The sequence below is a fragment of the Poromitra crassiceps genome (genome assembly GCF_964638095.1).
Source record: "Poromitra crassiceps genome assembly, chromosome: 7".
Taxonomy (NCBI): domain Eukaryota; kingdom Metazoa; phylum Chordata; class Actinopteri; order Beryciformes; family Melamphaidae; genus Poromitra; species Poromitra crassiceps.
The window spans coordinates 38,015,823-38,042,838 of NC_139628.1; the positions used below are offsets into that span (position 1 = coordinate 38,015,823).

The window sequence follows — 27,016 nt, forward strand, 5'->3', positions numbered from 1 at the left end:
CAAATCAGAGTCAACCTCAGGGGCTTCCCCGCCAGGCAAAGTGACCGCGGTATACACATCCACCAGTTTGGGGACTTGAGTAAAGGGTGCAGTGCCGCTGGTCCCCACTTGAACCCCTTACGGCAACAGCATGGCCACCACCCAGGAGACCTGGGCAACTTCGCTTGCCGCTACCGTAAGGTCCACGCGTCGGGCTCAGCCAACGCCACGTTGTTTGGGCCTCAGTCGGTGCTGGGGCGTTCGGTCGTCGTCCATGAGAAGGAGGATGATCTGGGCAAAGGGGGGAATGACGAGAGCCTCAGGACTGGGAACGCGGGCCAGAGACTTGCCTGCTGCGTCATCGGACTGACCAGCTCCAGCTTGTGGGAAGATTCTGCAAATTAAGGGTTCTAGTCAAGAAGAGCACTGCTCGCCCAACTTCAGTGTGGCTTGTTTGATTATCTACAAATCAGATGGCTAACAATTCACTGAGTAGAGAGAAGTGCAGTCGTCATTTTGAGAGAAAATGTTAAGCTGCAATGAGCTGATGCTGTGAGACTCTTGAACTTTGATGAAATACCAAAGTGGCTTAACTTTCCTGAATAAATGTATTCATTAAAATCTACTCTTGTGCTGATCTTTGTCTGGAAATGGTTGTATTACTGTACATACTGAGGGAGATTCCGGTTTTGATAATGTAAGGAAACTTATCCTTTCAAACAAAGTAAAATGTAACCCAGGACAAATGTAAAACGGAACCCTTTGTACTATGATGAATTGCAGTAGTTTGTAATATCTGTGTCGGCAGCCCGGCGGGTTAATGACGAAGTTTGCTGCATTTTGAGTTGGTAAAAGGTCAGTCCTTATGGAACCTTATCCATGGTTTCCATATGACTCAATTGGTTTAAACTTTTACATATTCACTTTTCAGTGGGGTAATACATTGTGGTGGTTTTTTGGCGGCCACAGTTCTCACCCAAGGCGCCTGAAATTTGGCATGAGGTCAAGTTTTGTATCAAAGCATTTAGAACATCTTTAAAATGGAATCTAAATATGAAATCTCTGGCAAAATACTGTGAAATCTGAACCGGGATAATTAACGACCACCTCATCAGTCCAACCCTGACTCCCCTGCTGCTGCTGGTTGAGGACGGCATCAGCTGCCGCTGCCCCATCACTGATATCAGCAGGTCCTGTTGGCTCTTATCAGGCCGGCCCACCATCTCCCATCTTAATAGAGATCTGACTGTGTACGCCGTGGCTGCGCAGTGACCCCCGGCGCAGCCTTTCTGCTTATCGGCCCCCATAGCTCTTGCTCCCCCATAGCCAGTGTTGGGGGTAACTCATTACAAAACTAACGTAATATGTAATATATTACTTTTAGCAGTAACTCAGTAATACAACTTATTACTTATAGGATTTCAGTAATACACCAGTTACTTTGTCAAGTAACTCAAGTTACAAATTGAGCTTTTTATTTATTTATCAAAGCACATATTTAAATTGTTTCCTAATCAAACTGTGTGTTTATGCAAATAACCACTATAGATGACGATAACAAAGGAAAAGGATAACATTTAGAATTTTGGATTGTTTACACTGTTGGAATTATTTTTCGGGATGGTTCCGGGGCGGCGAGGTCATTCTGCTACTGTTATTACAGTGAAAGTAATGCAAAAGTAGTGTAATAAGTAACAAGTTACTCTACACAGACAGTAATATTGTAAAGTAACTTATTACTTTCAAATGAAAGTAACTAGTAATATGTAGTATATTACATTTTGAAAGTAACTTGCCCAACACTGCCCATAGCCCTGCGACTTTGCCGGCCTTGCTTCCCAGCAGGGCCTTGGGAGCCGTGTTGTCAGTTTCAGTTTTGCCTCGGGGGGAAATTTGGAAGCTCCAGGTACTGTAGGTAACACGGTGACAAACAACCATAGGCAGCAGTGCAGGCAGTGTACTGTAATAACCAGTGTTGGGCAAGTTACTTTCAAAATATAATACTACATATTACTAGTTACTTTCATTTGAAAGTAATAAGTTACTTTACAATATTACTGTCTGTGTAGATTAACTCGTTACTTATTACACTACTTTTGCATTACTTTGACCAAAACAACAGTAGCAGCAGAATGACATCGCCGCCCCGGAACCATCCCGAAAAATAATTTCAACCACCTTGAAGTCCGTGTAAACAATCCAAAATTCTAAATGTTATTCTTTTCCTTTGTTATTGTCATCTATAGTTGTAGTTATTTGCATAAAAACACACAGTTTGATTAGAAAATGATTGTATCTTTTTTAAATATGTGCTTTGATTTAAAAAAAAAACTCAATTTGTAACTTGTAACTGGTATAATATTACTGAAATCCTATAAGTAATAAGTTATATTACTGAGTTACTGCTAAAAGTAATATATTACATGTATGTTACTTTTGTAATGAGTTACCCCCAACACTGGTAATAACATCCAGCGGGTTGACAGTCACAATGTACTTATTCTATGTAGTTTGTGCCTATGCTCATAACCTGCCAGCTGGATTTTGCTTTGAGCTTTCATTCAGTGCAGTAGAGCTTTAGGCTAAAGCTAACACAATTTACCTGTCTGCAACTGCATGTAAATGTCTGTAGGCCTATATTTGACTCATGAAGTGATGGGAAAATGCACAGAGTAATTGCAGAGACACTGAACCCATATGCCTGTGTGCACACCAAACAAATGATGCAATTGCACATTGAGCATCTTATGATACATTATAATTATTATTACCTCCACGAGGAACAAGCAGAGAACAAGATATGACTGACACGTGTCCCCCCCTCCCGCCTCTTCCTCCATTAGCTGAGATAATAACAGCCATGTCAGCAACGGAGTGGAAAGTTACACTCTTCGAAATCACGGCACCGGGGAGCAGACCTGCAGGGCTCCGTGAACTCGAGTGTCTCAGACGCACCGAGGGATAAAAACTCTGGTGAGCGTAACAAGCGAGGTGAGCGAATGAAGTGCGGGTCACAAGGGCATTGACCATCACTGGCAGGGCCGTCTGGTTGCTATAGTAATTAACCCTGCCGAGTGGTTGGCCTGGAAACGGCTGGCTTCAAGTGCCCCTGTCCACCCCCATCCCTCAACTCTTTGGAGGACCCAGAGATGATGGCGTGTCAAACCTGTCCCAGTCCCAGCAGAGCAGCCCCCGCCCCCGGCTCTCTGATCACACTTATTAGAGCTGGCGAGCGTTGTTGTGAACCGCCCGGGCCGCTCCACTACCCGGGCTCCAGGGCAGGATGAGTGGGGGGGGCTGGGGATCAAAACAAAGCACGCTGATTCTCAGATTAGATGAGTGGATAGACAACCCATTCCAACATCTAAAACATGAAAGGGGAGCAGAGTACATCAGCAGGTACACACAGACACAGCTACAAAAATCACAGGGCGCACTCTCGCACACGCATACAAATGATTTCACCCTTGATCTTCTCTTTCAAACACAAATACAGCGAGGCATGGTAACACACACCTGAGTGGTTGGAGCTGTGTGGGGCCCACCGGAGCACTTCACAATGCACATCATTACTTGCCCTCTGGTGGGGAGGGGGTGTCATTGCCACAGATAACAGGCTAAGATTAGCTTCGGCATGGGCCCGGCCGGGCCCGGCTGCTGTGACCGGAGGCACATGTTTTTATCCGTAGTGGTGATAATTGGCTGCAGCAGCTCTGGACTCTCCTCTTCTGCTCTCTGGGGGTCTGGGAGGCAGTCTGACTCTTTCAGCTGTCGGACAAGACCAAACACTGGCCGATGAAGGTAACGGTCAGACTGCGAGGAATTACGTGGAAGTCTGGAACTCAACTCTTCCTTTCTCTTTTATACCCTACTCCCTGCTCTACTTGCACCTAATGTTTTGCCTCTGTCCTCCAAAGGCCTAAAATGGGACTCAATCTAAAATCTTGAGGCATCTGGGTACCACTACCAATTCCAGGTGTTATGCGGAGTTCGGCACCCCCGCAGAGACTTGCATCCCCTCCATAAAGCTAGGAAAGACCCCCCCCCCAGGCCTCGAGGTCACCTGTAGCCGGATTTTAAGCACAAAAGTCGACCTCCATGAGCCAGAAGAGAGCCCCAAGCATGGAAGTCACATCTACCCAGACAATTAGGCTATATCATTTGTAAACAGTTAAGTTTCCGTATAAATCATTACAATATGCTCCTGTGAGGTGGGGATGCATTTGGCAGCGGGGGTGCAAAACTCGGCATGGAATATTCCAGCTTGGTCAGACGTTCCTACAGACGCAATCCGCCCTTTTCACCTCAGCCATTTTGTGTCTAAAAGGCAGGAAGTAACAGGTGCAAGCAAAATATTAAAGAGGGCCCCGGCACTGGAACACCCAAATGGATTGGAAGTTGGAAACCCTCATTAAGCAAGCCTTGCATCTGTTACTCCCTGCCTCTTAGACACAAAATGGCTGCTGGTGAAAAAGGCCCATTGGCCGGTATGTATGCGTCCTGGTCGCTGCACTAGTGCCTCCTCTGGTCATTCGGGGCACCTGCTTGTGGAGGGGGGGGGGGGGTTTGGGGGAATAGTGTGATCCTCCCACGCGCTACGTCCTGCCGGTGAAACTCTCGCTGTCAGGTGAAAAGGCGACTGCACATGTGTCGGAGGAATGTAGCCTATGGCTCTCCCAAGATCGCCTGAAGGGGTGGAGGAAGAATTGAGACAGCAGGGGGAATTGGCCAAATACAATTGGGGAGAAAATGGGAGAAAAATAAATAAAACAAAAAATAAAAAAAATTCAAAAATGTGACCCCCCCCTTCCCCCCCACGCACATAGGCCTACGTTATTTTTAGTTTTTGCTCCAACTGAAATGTTTTATGGTCACTCACGATTCAGTAGGTTACAGGTTGGCTTAGTTCCAGCCTTAAAACTCGTTATATAAGTCTGTCTATGGAGAAAATGAATGGGAAACTCACTTCCGGGGCTGGAAACGTCACTGTTGAGCTCTATGCCATTCCCTTCCTCCACGCCCAGGCCTTCCTAAGTATCAGCCTGCTGTTGTGGCAGCCATATCCCTTCAGGGACACCTTGTGTGTACCCTCTGTCAGACACATCTCACTGGCATATTCTTACTTTTCTAACAGAGATGCAAAGCGTACTAATTTGTTGAAGGCATTCCCACTCATGAAAAGGCTAAAAAACGGGCCAACTTTATGAGGAGCCCAAAGGCACACTGGCATCGTCTTGCAATTGCATTAGCTCAGATTCCATCTGCTTTATAAACTTAACAAATTCCTTAGGAAAAAAAAAGAAATGAAAAGAAGAAGAAGAAGCCCGCTTCAGTGTGCCAAATCAGCTGCCTGGCATCGGGCCGATGCCGGGTACAAACCGTGGCTTCCCAGATTTTCTTCCAGCCTCTCCTTGCCTCTATTTTGTGTCAAAGATTAAAAATAGCAAGGGGCCTTCTGCAGAATAAGCAGTTCATGGATTCTGGCTTTGACGCTGTGTTTGCCTGGCGAGGCCAGCTGTCACCTGCATGCGAGGGAGAGGAGGCCCCGCCACTGATTCTCAATACACAGTGGGCTGCGGACTTTGGCTGCAAGACAAAACTGTTTGTCTGTGCATCTATTTTACACAGCTAGAAAACTTTTGGTGTCTGTCTGGTAACTTTGCTTAATAAGTTATGCATTTATGCTGGGATGCTTAGTGTGCGTGCCAGCTTGTATATAGAGAAAGTTTCTTTGGAGATCGACAAAAGACACTCAACAGTACACAAACAAACTTAAAAACAGGCTCCTGTTGAGAAAAAAAAAATCTAAAATGTTGACTAGGGCTGGACGATAATTGTCTTTCAGTGTAATCGTTTTGTGATATGAAGATATTGTAATATTGCGAGACACATTTTTGCTGTCTAAATTGATGACAAGCACATTTGACTTAAAAACTGTGATAAAATGAGGGATGGTAGGGATATTTGAAAATTTCAGTTTCGATTGACGTCACAGTTGACATTACCGTTCGGATCAATGAGCTGAGAGAACATTAACATGATTTTGCATACATGAACCATATTGTGATAAATACTGCGATCAAGAAAAATCCATATTGTCATCATCATGATACTGATTTCAATCATCGCCCAGCCCTAATGTTGGCTAAATCAAATTCAATCAGAATTCACATGTTATACCTATGATTTTGGACAGTTCAGTGTGAATCTGGGATACATGAACAACTCTCCTCCAATGCTGGAGAGAAGCGAGTCGAGTGACTGTAATCTGTAAAGCGATCAAAAGACTGGAGCTGCTGCATTGACAGTTAACGCGACACCAAACTTGTGAACACTGTGACATTAGTCGGGGTAATTTTCTGCGGATATGGGCTCGTTTTCTGGTTCAGAACATTACTATCAAACAAAGATCATTTGTGTGTGAAAGCTCAAACAAATACTCACTAAGTCAGCCTGCACGTCTGAGGTGCAGTCTCAGATTTTGACTTTATCGGAACTCACAGGGGAATAGATCATGTTTGCAAATATCAATTGAACCTTTCAAAGCCATAAGGCTAACATGTATTGTTGCGGGAGGGGCAGCTTTGATGTGAACATAGCCTACAGCAAGAGTAGCTGCAGTCTGCATGTTAAGATTTTCGTCTTATCTAATAATCTGTTCATTTAAAAAAAAAAAATCTGATTGAAATGTGTGTACTTGCTTGCTTAGATCTTCCGTGACATCTGACATGTTTCTGGCCAGAAAGAAAATCTGCATCTGTGCAATTACTGGGAAGAAAAATAACAGCTGACAACACGGTGCGTTTCTGGATCTACATCGTGGGACTCAAACCCTCTAAGATTGCTGGATTTAGTGGTCATACTTCAGTTAGTGGTGGCCACACACATCTTTTTGAACACCTGCTGACAAAAGCATTCTTCTGACTATAACGCAGAAACGAGCAGAAGATACGCATGTGGAAAGAAGACTTGGATATCCCACAGTGCAAAGTGGCAGGGTGTGACAGACTGGTGGGGATGGTCCAAGGATCCAGGTCACATGTCTAACAGCAAAAATAACAGCCGACAACACTGTGGGTTTATGCATTTGCATCATTCAAAGATTTATAAATACTAGGAGTAAATATTTCCACAAATAAGGCACATGAAGTCTCATGGAAACATGAAGAATGAGAAAATAACTGGTCAGTCAGTGACTGTAAGAATCATCCATACAAATAAATAGATTTAAATACAATCTCTGGGTCTAATATCTACTTAGATATTAGAGATGGTAACATTATTCACGGTATCTATCTACACTTATGGGCAACACATTCATAACAAGTTTAGGTAGACCAGTTTGGACCCCATGTGACGCTAATCACAAAATACAGAACTCTGTTTCTTGGCAACCCTTAGGAAGAGGAGGAAAGCAAACAATTGGGATTATCTTATCGCAGCGGAGAGGGAGAACGGAATATGGGGCAGAGGAGTCGAGGCTGCCATATTTGATATTTTCTTTGCTAAATTCCTCCTGTAGGGCATCAGGTTTGCAACTGGATTGATTTCAAGATTGTCTGTTCTTGCGCAGCAACAAACCCGTCTAGATGCAAAGCGCACCTCCGGCTCCGTCAGCGGTGGCTGAAAAAGCCTTTTCTCTCTGTTATATTGACTAAAACAGAACTGCCCAGAGTGAGAGAGCGAGAGAGTGAGAGAGTGAGCGGTGTCTACGTTGTGAGAATGCATCCAGGAAGGATTAATGCAATCGTCAATAAAAAGGACTCCGACAGGGATTTAAATAAGCTTCCAGCATGTCCGACTACGCCAAGTTGTCACTGTGGCAGGTGTCACTCTGTCCCGATCGACAATGAATGTCCCATCTCTCTGTGCTGGACAAGTCTGGGGCCTGGCATGCCAGGACAGAGTCTGAGGGGTCCGAGGGTGCAGGTACGCCGTTAGACACCGCCTCCAGGGATTGGTGGGGCACATGAGCCACCTCCCGCAGCACGGGCTCAACAGGGGCTTGAACGGCCGCGAGCGGAAGCCAGGCAAGATCTGACTCGGCGGGCGGGGCGTCCAGCGCCAGGGCCGCCTCTTCCCCTTCCTCCACCGCGGAAGCCAGGTCTTCGTCTTCCACGCCCTCCACCTCATGCCCCGCCTCTTCCACCGGACTCCGCCCCTCCTCCAGGTCGTCGGTCAGGGTCACCATGTCGGCCCCTCGGCTGTCAATCCCGTTCGTCTTCGCCCCCTCTGGAGGTGGCGGGCTGTCGAGCGGTGCAGGTGCGTCTTCTCTGCCGACGCCATCTGCGCCAAGGTTGCCGCCAGCGCTGTGGCGTTCCCACGATGATGCGTGCGAGCTTCCCGTTCTGTCATCTGCCACAACTGGGAGAAGGCAGACGAGAGGACAGGTCATTTGAAAGGGTCGTTTATTCTCAGTACTTTTGTCTCTCTACTCTGCCCCTCGGACAGACGAGGCATTTTTCATCGAAAGTTGTTGCGCACTAAGATGGACGCTGATCTATGTGACTGATTGGTGACATCGCCTTTAGGAATAGGGATGCATTTCCAACTTTATTTACATTATTAATAATAATAATAACAATATTAAAATATTAATAATGAAAATAAATGTTATTTGTCCAGCAGCTTCTCAAAGTTTTCGAAGCACTTTGCAGATCATCAAAACATTACAATAATAGTCAATAATCATAATCATAATTATGGCTAACCATTTTTACAGAAAGCAAACTTTGTATAGTTTCTCCTATGTATATGAAGGGTATGTTATGTTAAAAAGTTAATGTGTGAGTAGTTGGAGGAGTTTTGCATGTGGGGCTGCATAAACAGCTTGTGTGGAAAGGGATACGTGAAGCAGCCAACACACTGGTGTGCTGTTAAGACTGTAATAACATACCAGTCCATCCCTTTATCATCCAGCCTGTCTCTGGAAGGCCATTATCAAAGGCACATTTCAGTAGCGAGGAAATGAACATCTAACGCATAAGACAAACTTCCCTCTTTTGGAGTTGCACCACTGTGCTAACGGAGAAAGTTATTTCAATTACTTATGTGACTGAAGTGCTTCCATGGCAACAGGCTAAATATAGCAGCAGTGCCCCAGACAAGGGGACGCAAGTGCGACGCCCCGCATCCCGGCTGCAACAGCAACAGCTTAGTTATGCCTCTTCGCCAAAACACACTCTCATTTTGGGCATTACTGACCCATATCTGTGGATGTGCAGCCAAAAAGGTTAAAGACTGCACATAGATATACCACACATAGATATCCCAGCCCCGCCCCTGTCTTTCCCCACACACACACACAGACCAAATAACAGTGCATTGGCATCTGTATTTCTACCCCCTCCACCACCCCCCCTCCCCCCGCCCCCCCTTAAAAGAGAAGAAGTTTCTGAATGTCAGCGGGCGTGAATTTGCTTCACATTTCCAAAATGCCATGGCATTTGGGCAGCTTGCACCAATGAGAGGCTGAGAGGCGTGGAGGCGGGAAGGAACGGGGGGCCCGGGTCAAACATGGAGGACGGCGGGGAGCGTTTAGCGCGCGTCGGCTAATTACAGTGTTTACGCCGCTAGCCGCGGGTGCCGTTATCAATGGATGGCGACCGCCAGTTACACACAATTACACACTCACCTCTGGGTGGCTGCGCGGTGGGCTGGGCGTTTGGCTGAAGCGTGGCACGTGCTGGATGGAGCTCTGGCTGCAGGCTTTCCTTCAGAGTGATGTTGTCTCGTACCCCTGTAAGCCCCCCCCGCAGAGGAACAAAACCCCGCCCGTTAACTCTCAGGCCCATGTTCATTATGATTGTTTATTATTGTTTACTATGTACACAAACAAAAGACAGAGGAAGAGTGGCATGAGGATGGTTTTCACAGGTTTGCATATGTTAATGGGATTGGATGGAGCTTTAGAATATTGGAAAAAGTCCAACCTATCCAAGCACATAAAACAGGCATGTGCGGCACACGCATGCACACGCGCATACATACGCACAGCAGTGCTCACAGGAAGTGGCGGCATTTCCCTGTCATCTGTCTTCATTAGTGATGGCTACACGCCTCCTAGGCTGACACCATATGCTACTCACAGGGGACTGTGCACTATATACCACACATCACAAACACACACACAATTGTATGCACAACCAGCCTCCCGCATAGACACACACACACACACACACACACCCAAGCCTGCAAGTGTGTCCGTCAAGACGTTGCCTTCACAGAAACCCCGTGAATAGGCAAAAGCCCAGACTGTTTCTGTCCATTCGAGTGTGAGACAGTCAGAAAAACAAACAGAAGAACGGCAACATGGATGGCTGGGTGACACGATGCGTGAGACTCATGAATGGTGAACGGGGGGAGCAGATTGTTATGAATGCAGTCCATATTGTTGTGGATGCTCAGTGTTTACACTGACATGGGAGATGGGGGCAGTGAGGGGGAGAGGGTGGGGAGGTGGGGCCCCCCGATGGCTACAGCAACTGTCTGGGGGTGTCAAGGGAACGGACATGGCTGCCGGTTGTCGATTTCATTGAATATTTTTAATCCATGCTCAGCTGACATTATTCTTATTTCAGTTCCGATTTCCTGAGATGTATGCATTGTCGTCTTTCCTGCACATCTAGATAAAGATGATTCATTAAGACCCCCTTACTTATACAATAAATTACCTTTGCAGACGGTCACTCATGTAGGTTGCCTCTAGGCCTATTCATAAGTGCCAATTCCAAAACAGTGCTAGCCACGGTTTCAGATATCTCACCTCTTGTCACAACTGTTCAACTTAATTTGATTAAAACGACTGATATCTGGATTTTGTGCCTTCATACTGCACACAGCAGACAGACAAGTCAGCAGACCTCCCTCCAGTTTGTCTCAAAGACACTCGAGTCTATTGGGGAAATGCTGCCAGACAGTCAAGAGACTCAGAGAGCTGGCCTGTAAGAGTGCGACCCTGCCTCCAGGGGGCGCAGTCTCGCTCTTTTAGTTTTGCGAGGGGCGTTTGTGGAGTTGTGCAGACTGCCTTTTAAAGCCAATAAATATGGCGGCGCTTCGGTATGCAGAGCAGGGCCCAGACTGAGCACAGCAGTCTGTATGCAGAGCGAGGCCCAGACTGAGCACAGCAGTCTGTCTGCAGAGCGAGGCCCAGACTGAGCACAGCAGTCTGTCTGCAGAGCAGGGCCCAGACTGAGCACAGCAGTCTGTCTGCAGAGCGAGGCCCAGACTGAGCACAGCAGTCTGTCTGCAGAGCAGGGCCCAGACTGAGCACAGCAGTCTGTATGCAGAGCGAGGCCCAGACTGAGCACAGCAGTCTGTCTGCAGGAGCCAGACAGGAGGCAGCAGCCACTCGCTTTAAACACTCCTGGCAGCTGCCCGTCCAGAAGCCATCACTCTCTCTCTCTCTCTCTCTCTCTCACTCACACACACACACACACACACACACACACACACACACACACACACACACACACACAAATATAGACACAGACACACCTCCAGAAGGGAGAAAAGGCGTCCCTGCATGACGCCATCTCCCAAGTTACCAGCTCATAAAGTCTTTATCACAAAGCCAAGGACACAAAAAGAAGAGCAGAGAGGTCTGCACATCTGTCAAATACTAGCAGGCGCACATTCGCAAACTAACACTCGGATGCAGTGCTGTCGAGCAGTAGGGTGGAGGAGAGGAAAACGCCTGGCGTGTGTACCCTCTAAAAATGGGGGGTGAGGCGGATTCTCTCACCGGATCGATAACACACTGCAACTATACGGGCGCGTCCCACCGTTGCCGCCAAGCTATAGCGGATGCACTCTGACAGTTGCGGTGTTATATTTCAGCACGCGCTCGTTCAGCAGCGGGATAGCATCCAGGGAAATGGGGGTGCGGTGGTGCTGGGAGGCCAGTCAATCACAACTCTATCGCAGTCAGTGCCTTGCTGTCATTGTTATTGTCTTTTGCACTCTCTCTCTCTCAATCCAGACACAACACAGTCACCTCTGCTGCTCTCCGGGCCCCCGCCGTTAACCAGCCCAGGCCCTCCATCCTGCCCGGTTTGCTTTTAATATCCATCAGGCCCAAGTTCATATCTCATCAAGGCCACAGATACTCACATCTCTCTTTATCTCCCCAACTGTGGTGGACGGCGTGGTCGCGACGAGGCACTTTGGGCGCCCTCGTCTACAAATTCCCTAATAACGCCACATTCCCCTAAATGTGTTTGTAATGTGGGCAATCATTTTCAGTAATGGATGCTTGTCAGTTTTTATGGCGGCGAGAATGACGGTCTCGTGACAGGGCACCTCCATCCAGCCGCAGCCCCGCCGCCGCCTCTCGGGCCCGGGTTTCGTACGCGGCACGACATCCCCCTCCAGTGGCGGAGATGGGGAACCACTTTGTTTGTTTGGAAACTCGTTTCAGACTGTGCAGGTGGGTTTTTGGTACAGTTTGGTAGTTTAATTAACGGTTCTATTCCATTTCTGAGGCATGGGAGCTTGTCTGAAGGAGAGGAACGGTTGACTGACCACCTTGTCTCTCTGGAGTGTGTGAGAGAGCTACACTTATTCCTAGCAGGCTCCGATACATAGATGTGTCAAAGTGTTGATTTGATAGGATAGTGTTTTCTTCACACAGGTATATCAGTTCTGGCATGTAGTCCACCATTAACGCACTGATAAAAATAAGTCTGGTATATGTAATTGTGTTATGGGGGGCTTGAAAGGGGCGTGATTAAATAACTCAATTTTTGCAATTAATCTTTGAGGCTCAAATTTGAGACGCATTTCCCAAGGACATCTCTAATGCATGCCACATACAGTAATGACAAGAAAACCAATATTGTGCATGTCATTAATTTTCCACTTCCAATTCTTCATTTCACACACACAAAATTCCTGTATTGTTTAGACACTAAACCATAGATTAAAAAAATAACATATTGCAGTTGTTAGTGACAGATGAAAAATGGGTATTTCTTTCTGCTCACACCAGTCTACATTGGAAACCTATAGGATAACAGCCTCCAGTCTTGGCCAGACATGTCGCGCTGAACAGTGAGACTCTGAACTCATTTGGATATGGACACAGCAAACACCAGGGTGCTGCCTCTCGAAAGAGGCCCCACCCAAAATCACAGTCAAAATGAATGATCTCTCTGCTTCAGCGTGAAAACTCAAAGGCAGACAGATCCACTCAACCAAAGGGGTCAGTGTGTGACACACAGGCAGCCTATAAGGGTAAACGGTCTCGTGAAGAGACACACGAGCGGGTGGTCAATGGGGTCGACACATGGCAGCGGTGGACATGAGGTGGCACGCTTTCTGGGCGTCTGTCCAGATTTTTTAGCTTGGCATGACATGGCGGAGGGCATGGACTAAGTGGGGCAGAAGGAACACATACTCCCAATTCCCACGGACACGCGGTAGGTCAGGCCTGAGACGCAGCCAGAGAGGAGAGAGAGAGAGAGACACACACACACACACAACGTTAGGAACGTGCCACTTCAGAAGGGTACGCAGGGAAAAAATAATGAATACACAGTAATACTCATTTGAAGCGGTTGGTTAGCTGAAAGCATTTGGTAAACGCCTGGGCATTAGCTTTATCCGTGAAGACATAAATGAGGTATTGCAGGTAGAAGATAACACAGAAATCTATAACAAGCATAATCTTAGGAAATGTATAATAGAAATTGTAAAACCAAGTACCGGTAGTTGGGGCTGTTTATCTTGCACAAAAATTGAATGAAGATCAGTGTGCACACACAACGTGTGCATGCACGCACACGCGCGCGCACACACACACACACACACGTGCTGTGTTTGCTAATGGTGGGGCATGGTTACAGGTTCTGTGCAGTGTTATGTAAAGTACAAAGCAGGCCACAGCATGTTAGCTAAAAGAGTGAGACTGACGATGTTTCAGTCAGGGAGGGGGAAGTCATTGATTACACGTAAACGGTTGTGCGGCCATTTAATTACAAAAGATAAATATTTTATCACTAACTGTAATCAAATTTACATATTCTCAAAAATAGCTGTAGTTGGATTCCTAAGAAAAATACCTGAAGGAAAAAAGCATTTGAATTGTAATTGTAAGATGATGCACAAACATTTTCATTTTATTTGACACAGCCTGAATTAATTGTTATCCATCGCTATATATGGTGTCGATGAAGGCTATTTAAATATGATAAATAAATTGGAATGAAATACCTTTTTTGTATTTAAGAAATTACTATAACTACTTGGTACTGGATTGTGTTTGATTGTGGTTGATTGATTAATTGGATAATTCTAAGATGTCAAGTAAAAAAAAGAGAAAGAAAAAAAGATTTCTTTCTCTCTTTACTGTTTTATTCTGGTGGAAGCAGTAATGCTTGGTCTTGAGACCCACCTGGAAGGCTCCACAGTCCTGACACCTCCAAGGTCTTCAACTTCCTCTCCAGCTCTGCAACTCGGTTTCCCAGAATCCTTTGGAGAACCAATGTGATAGGTCAGGTTGCTGCAGTGTGTGTGTGTGTGTGTGTGTGTGTGTGTGTGTGTGTGTGTGTGTGTGTGTGTGTGTGTGTGTGTGCGTGTGTGTGTGTGTGCGTGTGTGTGCGTGTGTGTGTGTGTGTGTGTGTGTGTGTGGGCGGGCGGGCGGGCGTGTGTTTGACTTGGAGGTGGAGGAGGATTCTCAGAACAGGTAGATAAACATTATGAAGTGCCGGTCAAAAGATGACCGTTGCGAAACAAGTGTTGTTGTTTTTTGCAATCAGATTTTTTATTTATTTATTTGGATGGGGGGAGGGGGGGGGGGGGGGACTTGTGACCAACATACTTCAATGGGTTACAACAAAACATGAAATTGCAAGTACATGGCTTTCCATCAAGGCAAAGGGTGGCTACTTTAAAGATTCTTAAATATAAGATGTTTTGATCACTGTTATTTCATAGTTTTGATGTCTTTATTATTATTCTAAAATGTGGAAAATAATTTAGTAAAAATAAAGAGAAATGCGTGTATCCAAAGTTTTGATTGGTAGTGTATGATGTGTATCCAACCAAATCTTGTGACATTGTTACAGATACCTTACCTGTTGGTGTGCCTCTGGTGCTGGATGACCAGGTTCTTCTCGTGGATGGTCTCCAGCAGGGCTGTGGCCAGGGACTTGAGGTCGGAGATGGACTGCGGCGTGGCCGGCAGGCTGCATCCCCGCTCCTCCAGCAGCAGCTCCTGGACTGAAAGGGAGCGTGGGGGGAGGGCAGGGGAGAGTGGGGTAAGAGGGAAGCAAGGAAGGAAACGGTGTGGGGGACAGGGGAAAAGGGGAAAAAAGGAAAGAACATTTTTAAAAAGCTGTGAGAAAAACTGGGAAAGCGATTTCTATAGTCTATTTCAAGGCAGATGTGTTGAAGCATTGATATTAACAAGACCTCACACAGATATGTTGGTGCTAGCATATAGTCTGCCGATAATGCAGCAATAATATTTGCACAAAACTTGAAAAATAGGAAAAAATGGAGAAGGGGAGAAACAAGCCGTTATATAACAACAGACAGGAAAACAGAAGAACATGGTCTCTCTCTCTCTCTGTGTGTGTGTAGTGTGTGTGTGTGTGTGTGTGTGTGTGTGTGTGTGTGCGTGTGCGTGTGTGTGTGTGTGTGTGTGAGAGAGTGAGTGAGTGAGTGAGTGAGCGAGCAGAAATTGTGTTCGGCCAAAGCTATGCCATTTTACGTGTGAACGCGCTGAATCGTTCAGGAAGTGTAAACAGCACCCCTGCGGGTGACCAAACAGAGCCGGATATTTGAATTAGGTAATTAAGGCAGAGTAAATGGGCACAAATAGCTAATTAGTGGCCAAAATGAGTCAACACAGGTTCAGCACCATGGACAACTCCATTCATTAGCTACTGATGGAGCTCACCTGAGTGGAGGGCACGCCTGGGCGGAGTTTGAGGTGGAATACAAAAACCCTCTGGGGAGGAGAGGAGGAGAAGCTGCATGCCAACTCTGTGAGTGAGGCCCGGCTAAATGATGGCCAGTGATTGTGTCCTCCAACGGGTATCAGAGGGACGATAGATCACGGGTATTAATGTTAAGGGTAAATGACGGACAAACTGTCGTCTCTATTTGTCACAATGCATGCACACACGCATTATGCGGGATGAAATTTGTCCTCTGCATTTTTCCCATCCTGGCTCGTCCTCCTCCACCGGCTGAGCCAGGAGAAGTGGGCAGCTGCAGTGAAGCGCCCGGGGGTTCTGCTAGTCATGTAAAGCGACACCACTAGAAACAAAGCCGTTTTTGGAAATGGACTTGGTATGCCGAAGAAAGATGATTAGATGTTGAATTCATCTAATCAAAAACTAATTTAGATGCTATGAAATGAGAGGCAGAGGGCAGCATTTGATTGGCTGCTGACAGTCTCCTGATCAGCTGCTCATGACTTCTTGTCTGTCTGGTTTTTACCTTGTTTGGCTGAGAGGACACCAGTGAGTGAACTGCTGTTTGACTTTCCATACGTGCCGGAGTTTTTCCTCTTCTCAAGAGCCATCTGTGTGGAGGAAAATACTTTGAGATTAAAACTCATAGTGCAACTTTTAATGACCATATTAAATAGAAGCTCACTTCAGAAGCTCTTTTTTCAATGCACATTTTGTTATGATTCGTTGGGCCTCAAATCAGCTTTGTTTTGAAGGATTGATATGAGGGCATCTCATCTCTACCTTGTACTTCATGATGTTCGCCTTCAGCAGGTTCACCTCCTCTTGCACTTGGTTGAAACGTTCATGCAAATACCTAACAATGGTCAAAAAATGACAATCAGATAAGAGCCAAAACAGAGAGAACACCAACAATGACAGTTCATGAAGTGCGGGTTCCATGCAAATCACGAGATGCTAATGTAGGTTGAGGTTTTAAAGTCAAAGCTCGGAGATCAATGAAGAAACACTGGGCCAACTTCATTCTAATTATGAAACATGAACAAGCATACCGTACCATATGCCAAGTTACTACTTATCTGTTTCATATACTTGGAAGAGTAAATTGAGTATTCTTGAGTATCCTTATTTGCCCATTAGTTTCCTTTCAAATACGCTTTGGAAACACAGATGTAACAACCTTGGCCCAGTTGCACAAAGCACCTTAGGTTAAGATTTCCCTTAGAGTCAGAGTTAAGGTGGCCATAAAATAGAATCGGCTGCACAAAACACCCTTAAATCTTCTCCATAAGGTTAAACATTTTAAGGAAAACAAACACAAGACACCTTAACTCTGACTCTAAGGGAAATCTTAACCTAAGGTGCTTTGTGCAACTGGACCCTGGTTTTAAACATCGCTAACAGAAAAATAAATGATAATTGGCTTCCCGGGGGTGGGGTGGGGTGGGGTGGGGGAGGTGGTCCTCCCTCCATTGGTCATCAATGACCACATAGCGGAGAGGGTTGACACTTTTAATTTCCTTGGCACCACCATATGCCAGGCTCTGGAGGGGGATGTCGGATGTCAACACCAGCCACATAATTAACGAGGCCCACCAGAGGCTTCACTTTCTGCGGCAGCATCAAAAGTTTGGCGTGACCGGGGAGACAATGTTGCACACGTGCAGAGCTACTGGGGAGAGTGTTCTCACCCCTTCTCAGTCACAGTGTGGCAACAGAACCGCCCTTGAGAGAGGACAGTTATTAGAAAGAGTTTTATGCACACGCACACCATCTAAGATCATTGGCTGTGAGATTCCCTGCCTACCAACACGAGGGTCGCAGGTTCGCGCCCCCGTGTTACCTCTGGCTTGGTCGGGCATCCATACAGGCACGATTAGCTCTGCCTGCGGGTGGGAAGCCGGATTAAGGGTATGTGTCCTGGTCGCTGCACTAGCGCCTCCTCTGGTCGGCCGGGGCGCCTGTTCGGGGGCGGAAAGGGAACTGGTGGGGATAGCGCGATCCTCCCACATGCTACGTCAGTTATAACCAAGGTTTGAAGGGGTTTTTACACAAATTAGCTTGAAAAACAATGTAACCCTTATACCTGTGCAGTATCTACCTCTGTCTCCCGCTCACCTGTTCTCCATGCAGAGGGCATCCACGTCGATGATGCGCGCGTCATGGCCGCCGAGGATGTAGTTGAGCTCCACGTTGAGCCGGTCCGCCTTCTCCCGGAAGGCGCCCTGCTCCGCCCTCACGTCCTGCAGCTCGTCCGTCAGAGCCTTCATGTTATGCTCCATCTCCTCCATCTAGGGAAAAAGGCAACCACACTCAGTAAAGTGTTTGGGGGGCATCTGGGTAGTGTAGCGGTAAAAGCACTGGCCACAGCGGAGACCCGAGTTCAATTCCCGCTATCAGTACTTCTGGCTTGGTCAGATGTTCCGACAGACACAGTTGGCCGTGGCTGGGGGTGGGAAGCTGGTGGGGTAGGAGTCCTGGTCGCTAAACTAGTGCCTCCTCTGGTCGGTCGGGGCGTCTGTTCGGGGGAATTGGGGGGAATAGTGTGATTCTACGTCTTTGATTGATTGATTTTTATTTTGGATAAGGAATGACAAAATCCAAGGGATGACGTGAAAAAGTGCAAACACTTATTTCCATCATGGTCCCTGCCAGTGGAACTCCTCACAGGTGAAAAGAAGCGGCTGGCGACTGCACATGTATCGGAGGAAGCATGTGCTAGTCTACAGCTCTCCCCAGATTGGCAGAGGGGGTGGAGCAACGACCAGGATAGCAGGGGGGATTTTGCCCAAGTACAATTGGGGAGAAAATGGGGGGGAAATCTGAATCAATCAATCAATCTATAAATAAATACAAATAAAAAGTGTTTGGGAGAAAGGTTTAAGTGCCAGAGATAGTTTCAATCTTTGTTTACCCAGGTATGCTATGTGATTTTCCCTTTTTCCTTGTTGTATGCATATAGATTTTCACCACCTGCGAAAATGTAAAGTTGAATGTGGAAAAGGGGAGTAAATAACTAGAGAAGCCAAAAAGCACAGCTTTTGGTCGACCCACTTTCTCTAAACCTGCCTCGTCTACTGCTACTTCAATTACCGTAAATTCCGGACTATAAGGCGCACCGGTCTATAAGCCGCACCTTCAAAGGTGACTATTTTTTTCTTATATAAGCCGCACCGGACTATAAGCCGCGGGTGTTTTAATGGTATTTTTTGTTTTTTTTACAGTGCACACAGTGTCCGCGGTGTGGTGAAAAGAGGGCAAGAGAGGAAATTAAAACAGAAGTGGATTTATAGTTAGAAAGAGTGCTAAAGAAGAGAGAATTCCGTTTTTTATTTTTTTATTTTAGTTACTCACAGTACTATTGACCAGTCCAACTCAAAAGATATTCGGCAGTTTCACTTTGAGCTCTTGTTCCGCCGCTGTCCATCAATGGTTATGACGAGTCTCGCTGGGTACAGTACGCCAAAGCGATATCCATTGACTTTAACCTTTTCGATGATGCTGTTGTATGTTGCGCGTTTCTGTTGCACCAACGCGGAGAGGTCCTGCCGGACGAAAAAGCGCGTACCCTCCCAGGTGAGGGGCTTCTTCCCCGCAGCCTGGAGGATGAGTTGACGGTCGGGCCAGCGGAGTAGGCAGATGAAGATGGCCCTCGGTGGCAGGCCGGGGTCTGGACGTGGCCGAGGCGCCCGGTGTGCCCTGTCCACCTCTGGTGGTTTCTCGCCTTCCTTCAGGTCCAGGATGTAACACAGGATTTTGCCACGAAAGCGTCCATGTCACCAATCTCAGCTCCCTCTTTTACATTGATCAGGCGAATGTTATTTCTTTTACTCCTGCTGATTAAGTCATCAACCTGCGTGTGCAGCGTTTCGATGTTTTTGCATTTTATCCACTTTCGGACTCACTGTGTTGTTTTTGTCCTCCAGTGCGCTGATGCGCTTTTCCGCATTAGAAACTCTTCACGGTTGCATTATTTTCTTTAGTGAGTGAGTGGATGGACTTCTGCACGTTTTCAAACTTGTTTTCAAGCTGCTCAAACCTCTGAGCGATGTCGGACTTAATCGATAGTGTTTCACGGAGTAAAAGTTTAGCCCAAGCCGTGTATCTCCAGCCTCCAGCAGGTGAGTCATTTCCTCATTCATGGCGATGATTGCTTCGTCTTTTTCTTTCTGCTTACCTGTGTTGTGTTATGTTATGTTATGTTATGTTGTTAAAAGAGGGCAAGAGAGGAAATTAAAACAGAAGTGGATTTATAGTTAGAAAGAGTGCTAAAAAAGAGATATATATATTTTTTTTTTGGAAAAAATCCATAGATAAGCCGCACCGTTATATAAGCCGCAGGGGCCAAAAAAGGCCAAAAAACGGGAAAAAAGCCGCGGCTTATAGTCCGGAATTTACGGTAGTGATTTCCTACATTTCCCAGAATGCCTTTCGATAACTCCCAGAAAATGGGCCTGAACTTGTTGCACTCAGCTGTAGATTATATGAGCAGATAGAGACAGCAATAGTGACGGCAATAGAGAGTATGACATTTTCCAGTCAAAACTCAAAACATGTCTTATGGCTGCATTGCAATAAAATAACCGTTGTCTTAGGATCATCTTTGCCCTGTCATTTCAATAAGATCCTTTAAGACCATAAGCACCTACCTGTAGCCCCGCCCTCTCCAGCTGGCGAACCAGAACCTCCCGTTCATGGGCGGGGAAGTGGCGCGCCCCCACCTCCTCATCCCCCAGCCTCTGTCGGGTGATGGTCATCCTCAGGAGCTGTGGCGAACGAAGTGGAGAAGGCAGGTTAACGTTCACTGCTGCTATGAAACACACGGTCGCACAGGCGGTCGTCAACTGTGCAGTGTTTTGAATGGCGCCTCAGTTCAAAGGACCGGTATATAAAGAGAGTGGCGTCAGGGGAGTGTGTGTGTGTGTGTGTGTGTGTGTGTGTGTGTGAGAGAGTGTGTTGCGTTGTTGTGTGTCGTCACCTTGTTATCCCCCTGGGCCTCAGACAGTCTCTGATTGAGCTCCTTCACCTCCTCGGCAAGCCGTTTCCCTCGGTCCCTCGAGTCTCTCAACAGCTGAGCCAGGTTCACCTGAGGAGAAGATGGAGAAGAAGAGAGGAATCCAAAGCACCGGTCAATAGCAATTCACGCTCTGCACGCTTGCAATTAGGCTACCACTTTTTAAATCCTAAGTTCAAAGCACACAATGTCAGCACACAGAAACAATGATGAGTTATTATTATTCTCTGCTTCTGCATGGGTTGTGGGAAATTTTGTCATAATATCCCTATATTTTATTATTTTCTCATTTAGGCTTTATAATGTGTCGTTTGTCACTTTGGGTCCTATGTTGAGTTCAAGTTCTCTGGTGCAGTATGTCAGAGCAGCGGGGAAACGCCCTGCCAAACCATGAAAACGAGAGGGTCCCAGACTTATCTGCCCACTGCAGAAATGCCATGTTTTGCTATGTCTGTATAAAAGATGATTTGCAACATGTTGTATCAGACTTGTCTCCTCCTTCGTCTAAGGAGAACGTGAGGATGCCTGTGAATTTGCCTCAAATGCTGACAATAAATACTCCAAAAGACAGTCATGGATTTTTTTGGACTCTCTGATGATCATCTCTCATCTAATTAGACACAATAGCATTGCAATTTCTACCACAGTGTGTATCAAAAGTAAACCGTTGATTTTCGGGATGTGTAGAGATCAAGCGTCAGGATATGCTAAAACGTACAGTTGTGGGTACAGTGTCGTCACATTGAATTAAGAAAGTCTTGAGCATGGTTGGTTTCTCACCTATATGTTTTTCCATTGACAATAGACCCATTACTTATAATCAAAGTTATGAGGGCATCTGATTCGTGGACAATAATTTGATTCCTAACAATTAAATGTGTGCAAGCTGCATCCATCTTGGCCTTTACAGCCTTGCAAAAACATTGTCCAATTCACTGTCATTGATTGTACATGTGATTTGAAATGCGATTTGTTTAGTATTATGGAGTTATTTGGCTATTGAGAGATGTACTGTATGGCTGGAATATCAACAAATTGTTTCCCATTCTTTGCCTGTCAATTTTCCTGTCTTTGGTCAAACTGTATTCTCACTATACTACAGTTTTTACTTGGAAGGCCATGACTTTGGTCTGGACTGAACTGAGAGAGCAAACACAGAGTTTGTTTCAACTGCACTATAGTGCCCTATAACATAATGGTGGTAAACCCTGTCATCATGTTAGCATTAGTGGAACATAATGTGTTCAAAATGCAACAACTAACTAACTTACCTGATTGCGTTTCTCAGGTGGCAAAGAAGGGTCACCGTCCTGAAAAAGTATAAAGAATGGCATTAATACATACTAAATATTATTTGCCATCGTATTCATTTAGTCCACGTGAAATTGCAAGAATTGACTATGAATCCTGATAGACATCCAAGGATCTACCTTATAGTAAGCTCAACTGAGATAATGTATGGAAAAACATAGTCAGACATTTACATACCGTACCTGTAGTTTTGCAAATGATGTTCAATTAGGCAGCTATTCTATTATTCTTATTATAATTATTATCTACTATTACTATTCAAATACAGCTGAGAGCAGATCAAACATCTTCCCGCTGATTTTAAATGAAGACCTTCTATGCCTTTACCCTTTACCTGGGGAGTAATACCTAGTCTGGACAGCTGATTCTTCTGTTGGGTAATTCACACACTGTCCACACAGAAACACCACAACATCTTGAGTGCGTGAGCCACTCACAATGAGCTCTGTGTACTTCTTCTTGAGTCCCTGGTGGCGCTCCCTCAGCTGGTTGGCCATCAGCTTGTACTGGTCTCTTTCCTGCTGACAGGTATCCAGCTCCTTGGACAGGATGAGCAGAGCCTCCTTCTTGCTCTCCAGCTTCCGCTTACACACCAAGAACTACCGCCGGGAGAGAGCAGAGGTATTATCGCCTGCAGCAGATAGCTTATCTTGTGCTAGGCTACGTGTTCATTGCAGGACTGAGGAAGTAGGCCTGTTTCGACATTAACTCATTCTCTGCCAAAGACGTACCCGGACGTACTTTTAACAATGGCGTTCTGTGCCAAAGACGTACTCGGACGTACTTTCATGTTTTGGCTGTTTACATTACATCAGACACTTTCCCAGCCTGTGACATTGTTTCAGGTCAAACTGATAAAAGGAACCCGCTAGTTTACTAAGTTTAGTATTTATGGGTGGAGCCTGTGGTCGAAACAGAGTCCGACCCAGAGTTCTCGGATATGGCGACGATGGCGAGGAAGATGCCGGCGTTTTTGTTGTTGCTACGAAGGCTCCCCTTCACAGCGTTCTGATCCGTCTGACACAGATGAATCGGAGGAGGAGAAATGGGTGCCACTTGGAGAGAGCGATGACGATGGTAAAAAGTAGCCTATTTTTTGTATCGCGTTTGAGATGAAATGATCACACACACAACATTCGAGTATAATTGTCACGCATTGTTTATAACTTATGCCGCCGGCATGACTCGCTTCACGTTTCCTCTTGCCAGCTCTCCCTCTCAAGGGAGAGCTCTGTCACACTCAAGGGAGGGGGAATCACATGGATACGTCAAACGCGTCAAACCGCGTCACACACCCGTCCCCAGCAACCAAGGCGAAACATGTGTCACATAAACATTTCAAAGTTTACAGCACTAACGTAGCTATTGTGTGATCTTCTGTGCTAACGTTAGTTATGAGAGGTAACGTGACAGCAGGTAACGTTACAGCACTCGTTATTCCTGTGTGTGTGTGTGTGTGTGTGTGTGTGTGTGTGTGTGTGTGTGTGTGTGTGTGTGTGAGAGAGAGAGAGAGTGTGTGAGTGTGACCACATAAGGGTTCGTTCCATTTGTTTATGCTTTTATCAAGCTAAGCTAAAAATCCACATGGCAACTGTAAAAGTAAATTATTAATTTGATTTTGTGCACATATTTATCATACTTTGATAAATACTGCGGCCAAGCCTCATCTGTCAAGAAACCCCAGGGGCCAGACTCTCTCTCTCTCTCTCTCTGTAGCCGCTCACTGGGCGGGATGGACCGACACAGCTCCCTCAAATACATTCTCTTATTTTTTATTTATTTATTTGGGAAAACAAATACTGTATAATGTGTCTGATGTGTCACTGAGGCAAAAAATAAAAGGCTCAAAAGAGAGTTCTGCTTGAAACGGTGTCCTTCACTAAAAACCTCTTTTTCTCCTACAGTATTTCCTGTTCCAAGGAGGGCATTTTTAGTGAAAACAAGCTAACTTCCACTGCTTGTAACTAAACAAGGAAACATGGTCGAGTTTCAGTTTTTTACAAGGGGTAAGAAGAGAGTCTCTGCTTTATTGTGAGATATGTTGTGTAATTTTATTCCTAGCACAGAATATTCTGTGGGTCCTGGAAGATCAGGAAATATGCTCAAAATCCTGGCACTGGGAGCACACAGACCGAAATGACCCTGGCAGAGAATGAGTTAAAAGACAAATTGGCGTGAGAATAGTCAAAATACACATACAATATCTTCTTACCAGCAGCCCTTTTAGGGTTTCTTGGAATGTAGTTTACATGACTTGACTGAGTAATCAACACCAGCCGAGACCAGTTCCCCACAGGTGGAAAAGCAAACACTAGAGCTGACTGTTTAAAGAGTACAGAAAGGGCCTGACAGAAGGTGCAGGGTGAACCTATAATAGCAGTCAGATCAGCTCATAATCACATTAGCTGCTATCACAGAGCTGGAAATGGAAATAAAGTCAAGCCCAGCGATGCCATTGTGTTATATGTTCCCTCTGCTGTGACCAGAAGACAATGGTGCTTCTATAAAAGCCCATTGACAGGATGCAAAATCTCACTAATAAACGGCTGTATAAACTGTGTAGTAAGTTTAACAGGCCGATATGGCATTTCACAAAATATCAGATAGAGAGAGGCCAGTTATGTCAGTCATCCCCAACAGGAGGTTGGAGGCTCCTTCCTGACCACAGGCTGCAGAACTAATCATTGCATTTTATTTATTTAACTGTTCAATATAATTTGTGAATGAATTCTTAATTTACAGTAAGTGTTTCCTCTGACATTGAATAGGTGTTGTGGGTCACCTAGCCCCATAACGTGACGCTGCCACTGTACTCCGATAATATTCTCGTACAGCAGTCAGCGTCACATAGCGTTCGAATCCTCAATGGGTGGAAAACGCTGCTAAAAAAGCTCTCCTACCCGTATCCGACCTCCGATTGCAGATCCGAAGATATGATAGTAACCCTAGTGAAGCCAGTAATTTAGCCGGTGCTGTTAAAAATGATACTGCTGCGTGAAACAACCGCTTAGAAGCAGTCTTTCCACAGCCTGCACTGAATTTACAGCAGGGTGTGTTTGATCTCACTATCATGGTGCACCGCTTGCACGCGGCGAGCAAACAACACATGTCATGCAGTCACACGGGAGATGGCGGCTGTCAGTGATCAACGCAAATCCAGCGCACCTGGGAAGCAAAGCATGTCATGAAATACTCAAACTCCCAAGGTTCCTGTCGGCACTAGGAATCTTCTCCTGTCCTCAATACAGCACAGGCTGTGGAAAGACTGCTTCTAAACGGTTGTTTCACGCAGCAGTATCATTTTTAACAGTGCCGGTCAAATTACTGGCTTCACTAGGGTTACTATCATATCTTCGGATCTGCAATCGGAGGTTGGATACGGGTAGGAGAGCTTTTTTAACAGCGTTTTCCACCTATTGAGGATTCGAACGCTGTGTGACGCTGACTGCTGTACGAGAATATAGAGTAGTAGTAGAGTACAGTAGCAGTCACGTTAAGGGGGTATGGGTCACCCTGCCTTAGCTGCTGCTAATCACCCACCTAGAAGATTTTCATTAGTTTGGGTTCAAATAATGGAGAGTTTCTCAACAGTGTCTCAACTTGGGGAGAATACTTGTATTTTGGGGGCATTAGAATGCTTAAATGTAAAGACACTGAACATGGGTAACATAACATAGGCTATTGGGCAGCTTCAACACAAATACAGCCTATTGTACAGGCAATGGCTTTCAAATACCCATACTTTCTAATTTTAGATGAATGGATTTTGGCTGGTAACAGATAAACTAGTCACACAGGTGAGTTAGGTTATCTCTCTCTCTGGCCCACACATGAAGGCTAAAAGAGGTGGGAGACCTCAAGAAGAAGAGGTGTTTAGAATGTCCTAAACCGAGGCTATCAGAATACAGTAGCATGCAGTCCCATCAGTGAGTAGCCTATCTAAAACACAGACCATAAAGTATAGGTTTTCCCAGGAGGCTGTCCCTCGGCGTGTAAAGCCAACAGAAGCTGGTTCCATATGGAGCAGAGAGCACCAGGAGAGCCCGTCTGCACATCACTGTGTGTCGATGTTGGCCACTCGCTTACCTCGCTAACCAGCCCCTGCCAGTCACTCTCACTCCGCCTGGAAGACTGCATGATCACAGACATGTTACAAAATGTCAGGATGTTGGCTCTCTGTCTGCTCCGAGCCAAGCTGCCAGCCTCTCCTCCGGTTGTTTATCCTGCAACGTCACTCAATTCAGACAAACTGGTGTCAAGTGTGCTATGAGTGCCAAGACAAGAGCTTCCGCTACAAACTACAAAATAAAGTTCTGACAATGGGATATTAATAAGGATAATCTTTGTTTCTGTTAACTTACATGAAAATTGTCTAAAATATTGTTATATCACAATTACCCTCCTGAACCAGAGGAACCCTAATCATTCTGTGTACCTAAAAACACTCTTTCCCAAACGTGACAAACTTTGCGCTTTTATTCTGAAGGCAAACCAGCTGAACGTTCAGTCTGGCTGTTTCTTTGGTTTATTCTCGTTTTCTGTCTGCCTTGATGCAGTGGTTTGTGTGTGTGTGGGCGGTTTAAAGGATCCAGACACCTTTTGATTTACAAAAACTATTCTGCACTTTCACTTTGGTTCTATATATATATATATATATATATATATATATATATATATATATATATATATATAGGCATTGTGACATCATCAGTGACAATCAATCAATCAATCAATCAATCAATCAATCAATCAATCAATCAATCAATCAATCAATCAATCAGTTAATACATGT

At 45.7% G+C, this 27,016-nt stretch overlaps 1 protein-coding gene across 1 annotated transcript; it reads right to left on the reverse strand.

Moving 5' to 3' along the window:
• Nucleotides 1-7,780: 7,780 nt before the first annotated feature.
• ccdc149a (coiled-coil domain containing 149a) lies at nucleotides 7,781-26,440 on the reverse strand (the record flags this gene model as incomplete). Its single annotated transcript, XM_083640103.1, has 12 exons — nucleotides 26,311-26,440; nucleotides 22,662-22,823; nucleotides 22,185-22,223; nucleotides 20,878-20,985; nucleotides 20,549-20,665; nucleotides 18,018-18,190; nucleotides 16,683-16,755; nucleotides 16,426-16,510; nucleotides 15,054-15,198; nucleotides 14,372-14,448; nucleotides 9,614-9,718; nucleotides 7,781-8,343 (listed from the first exon to the last, which is right to left on the reverse strand). Exons 1-12 carry the CDS (start codon nucleotides 26,371-26,373, stop codon nucleotides 7,781-7,783), a joined length of 1,710 nt encoding a protein of 569 aa, XP_083496229.1. The 5' UTR covers nucleotides 26,374-26,440.
• Between the last annotated feature and the right edge of the window lie 576 nt (nucleotides 26,441-27,016).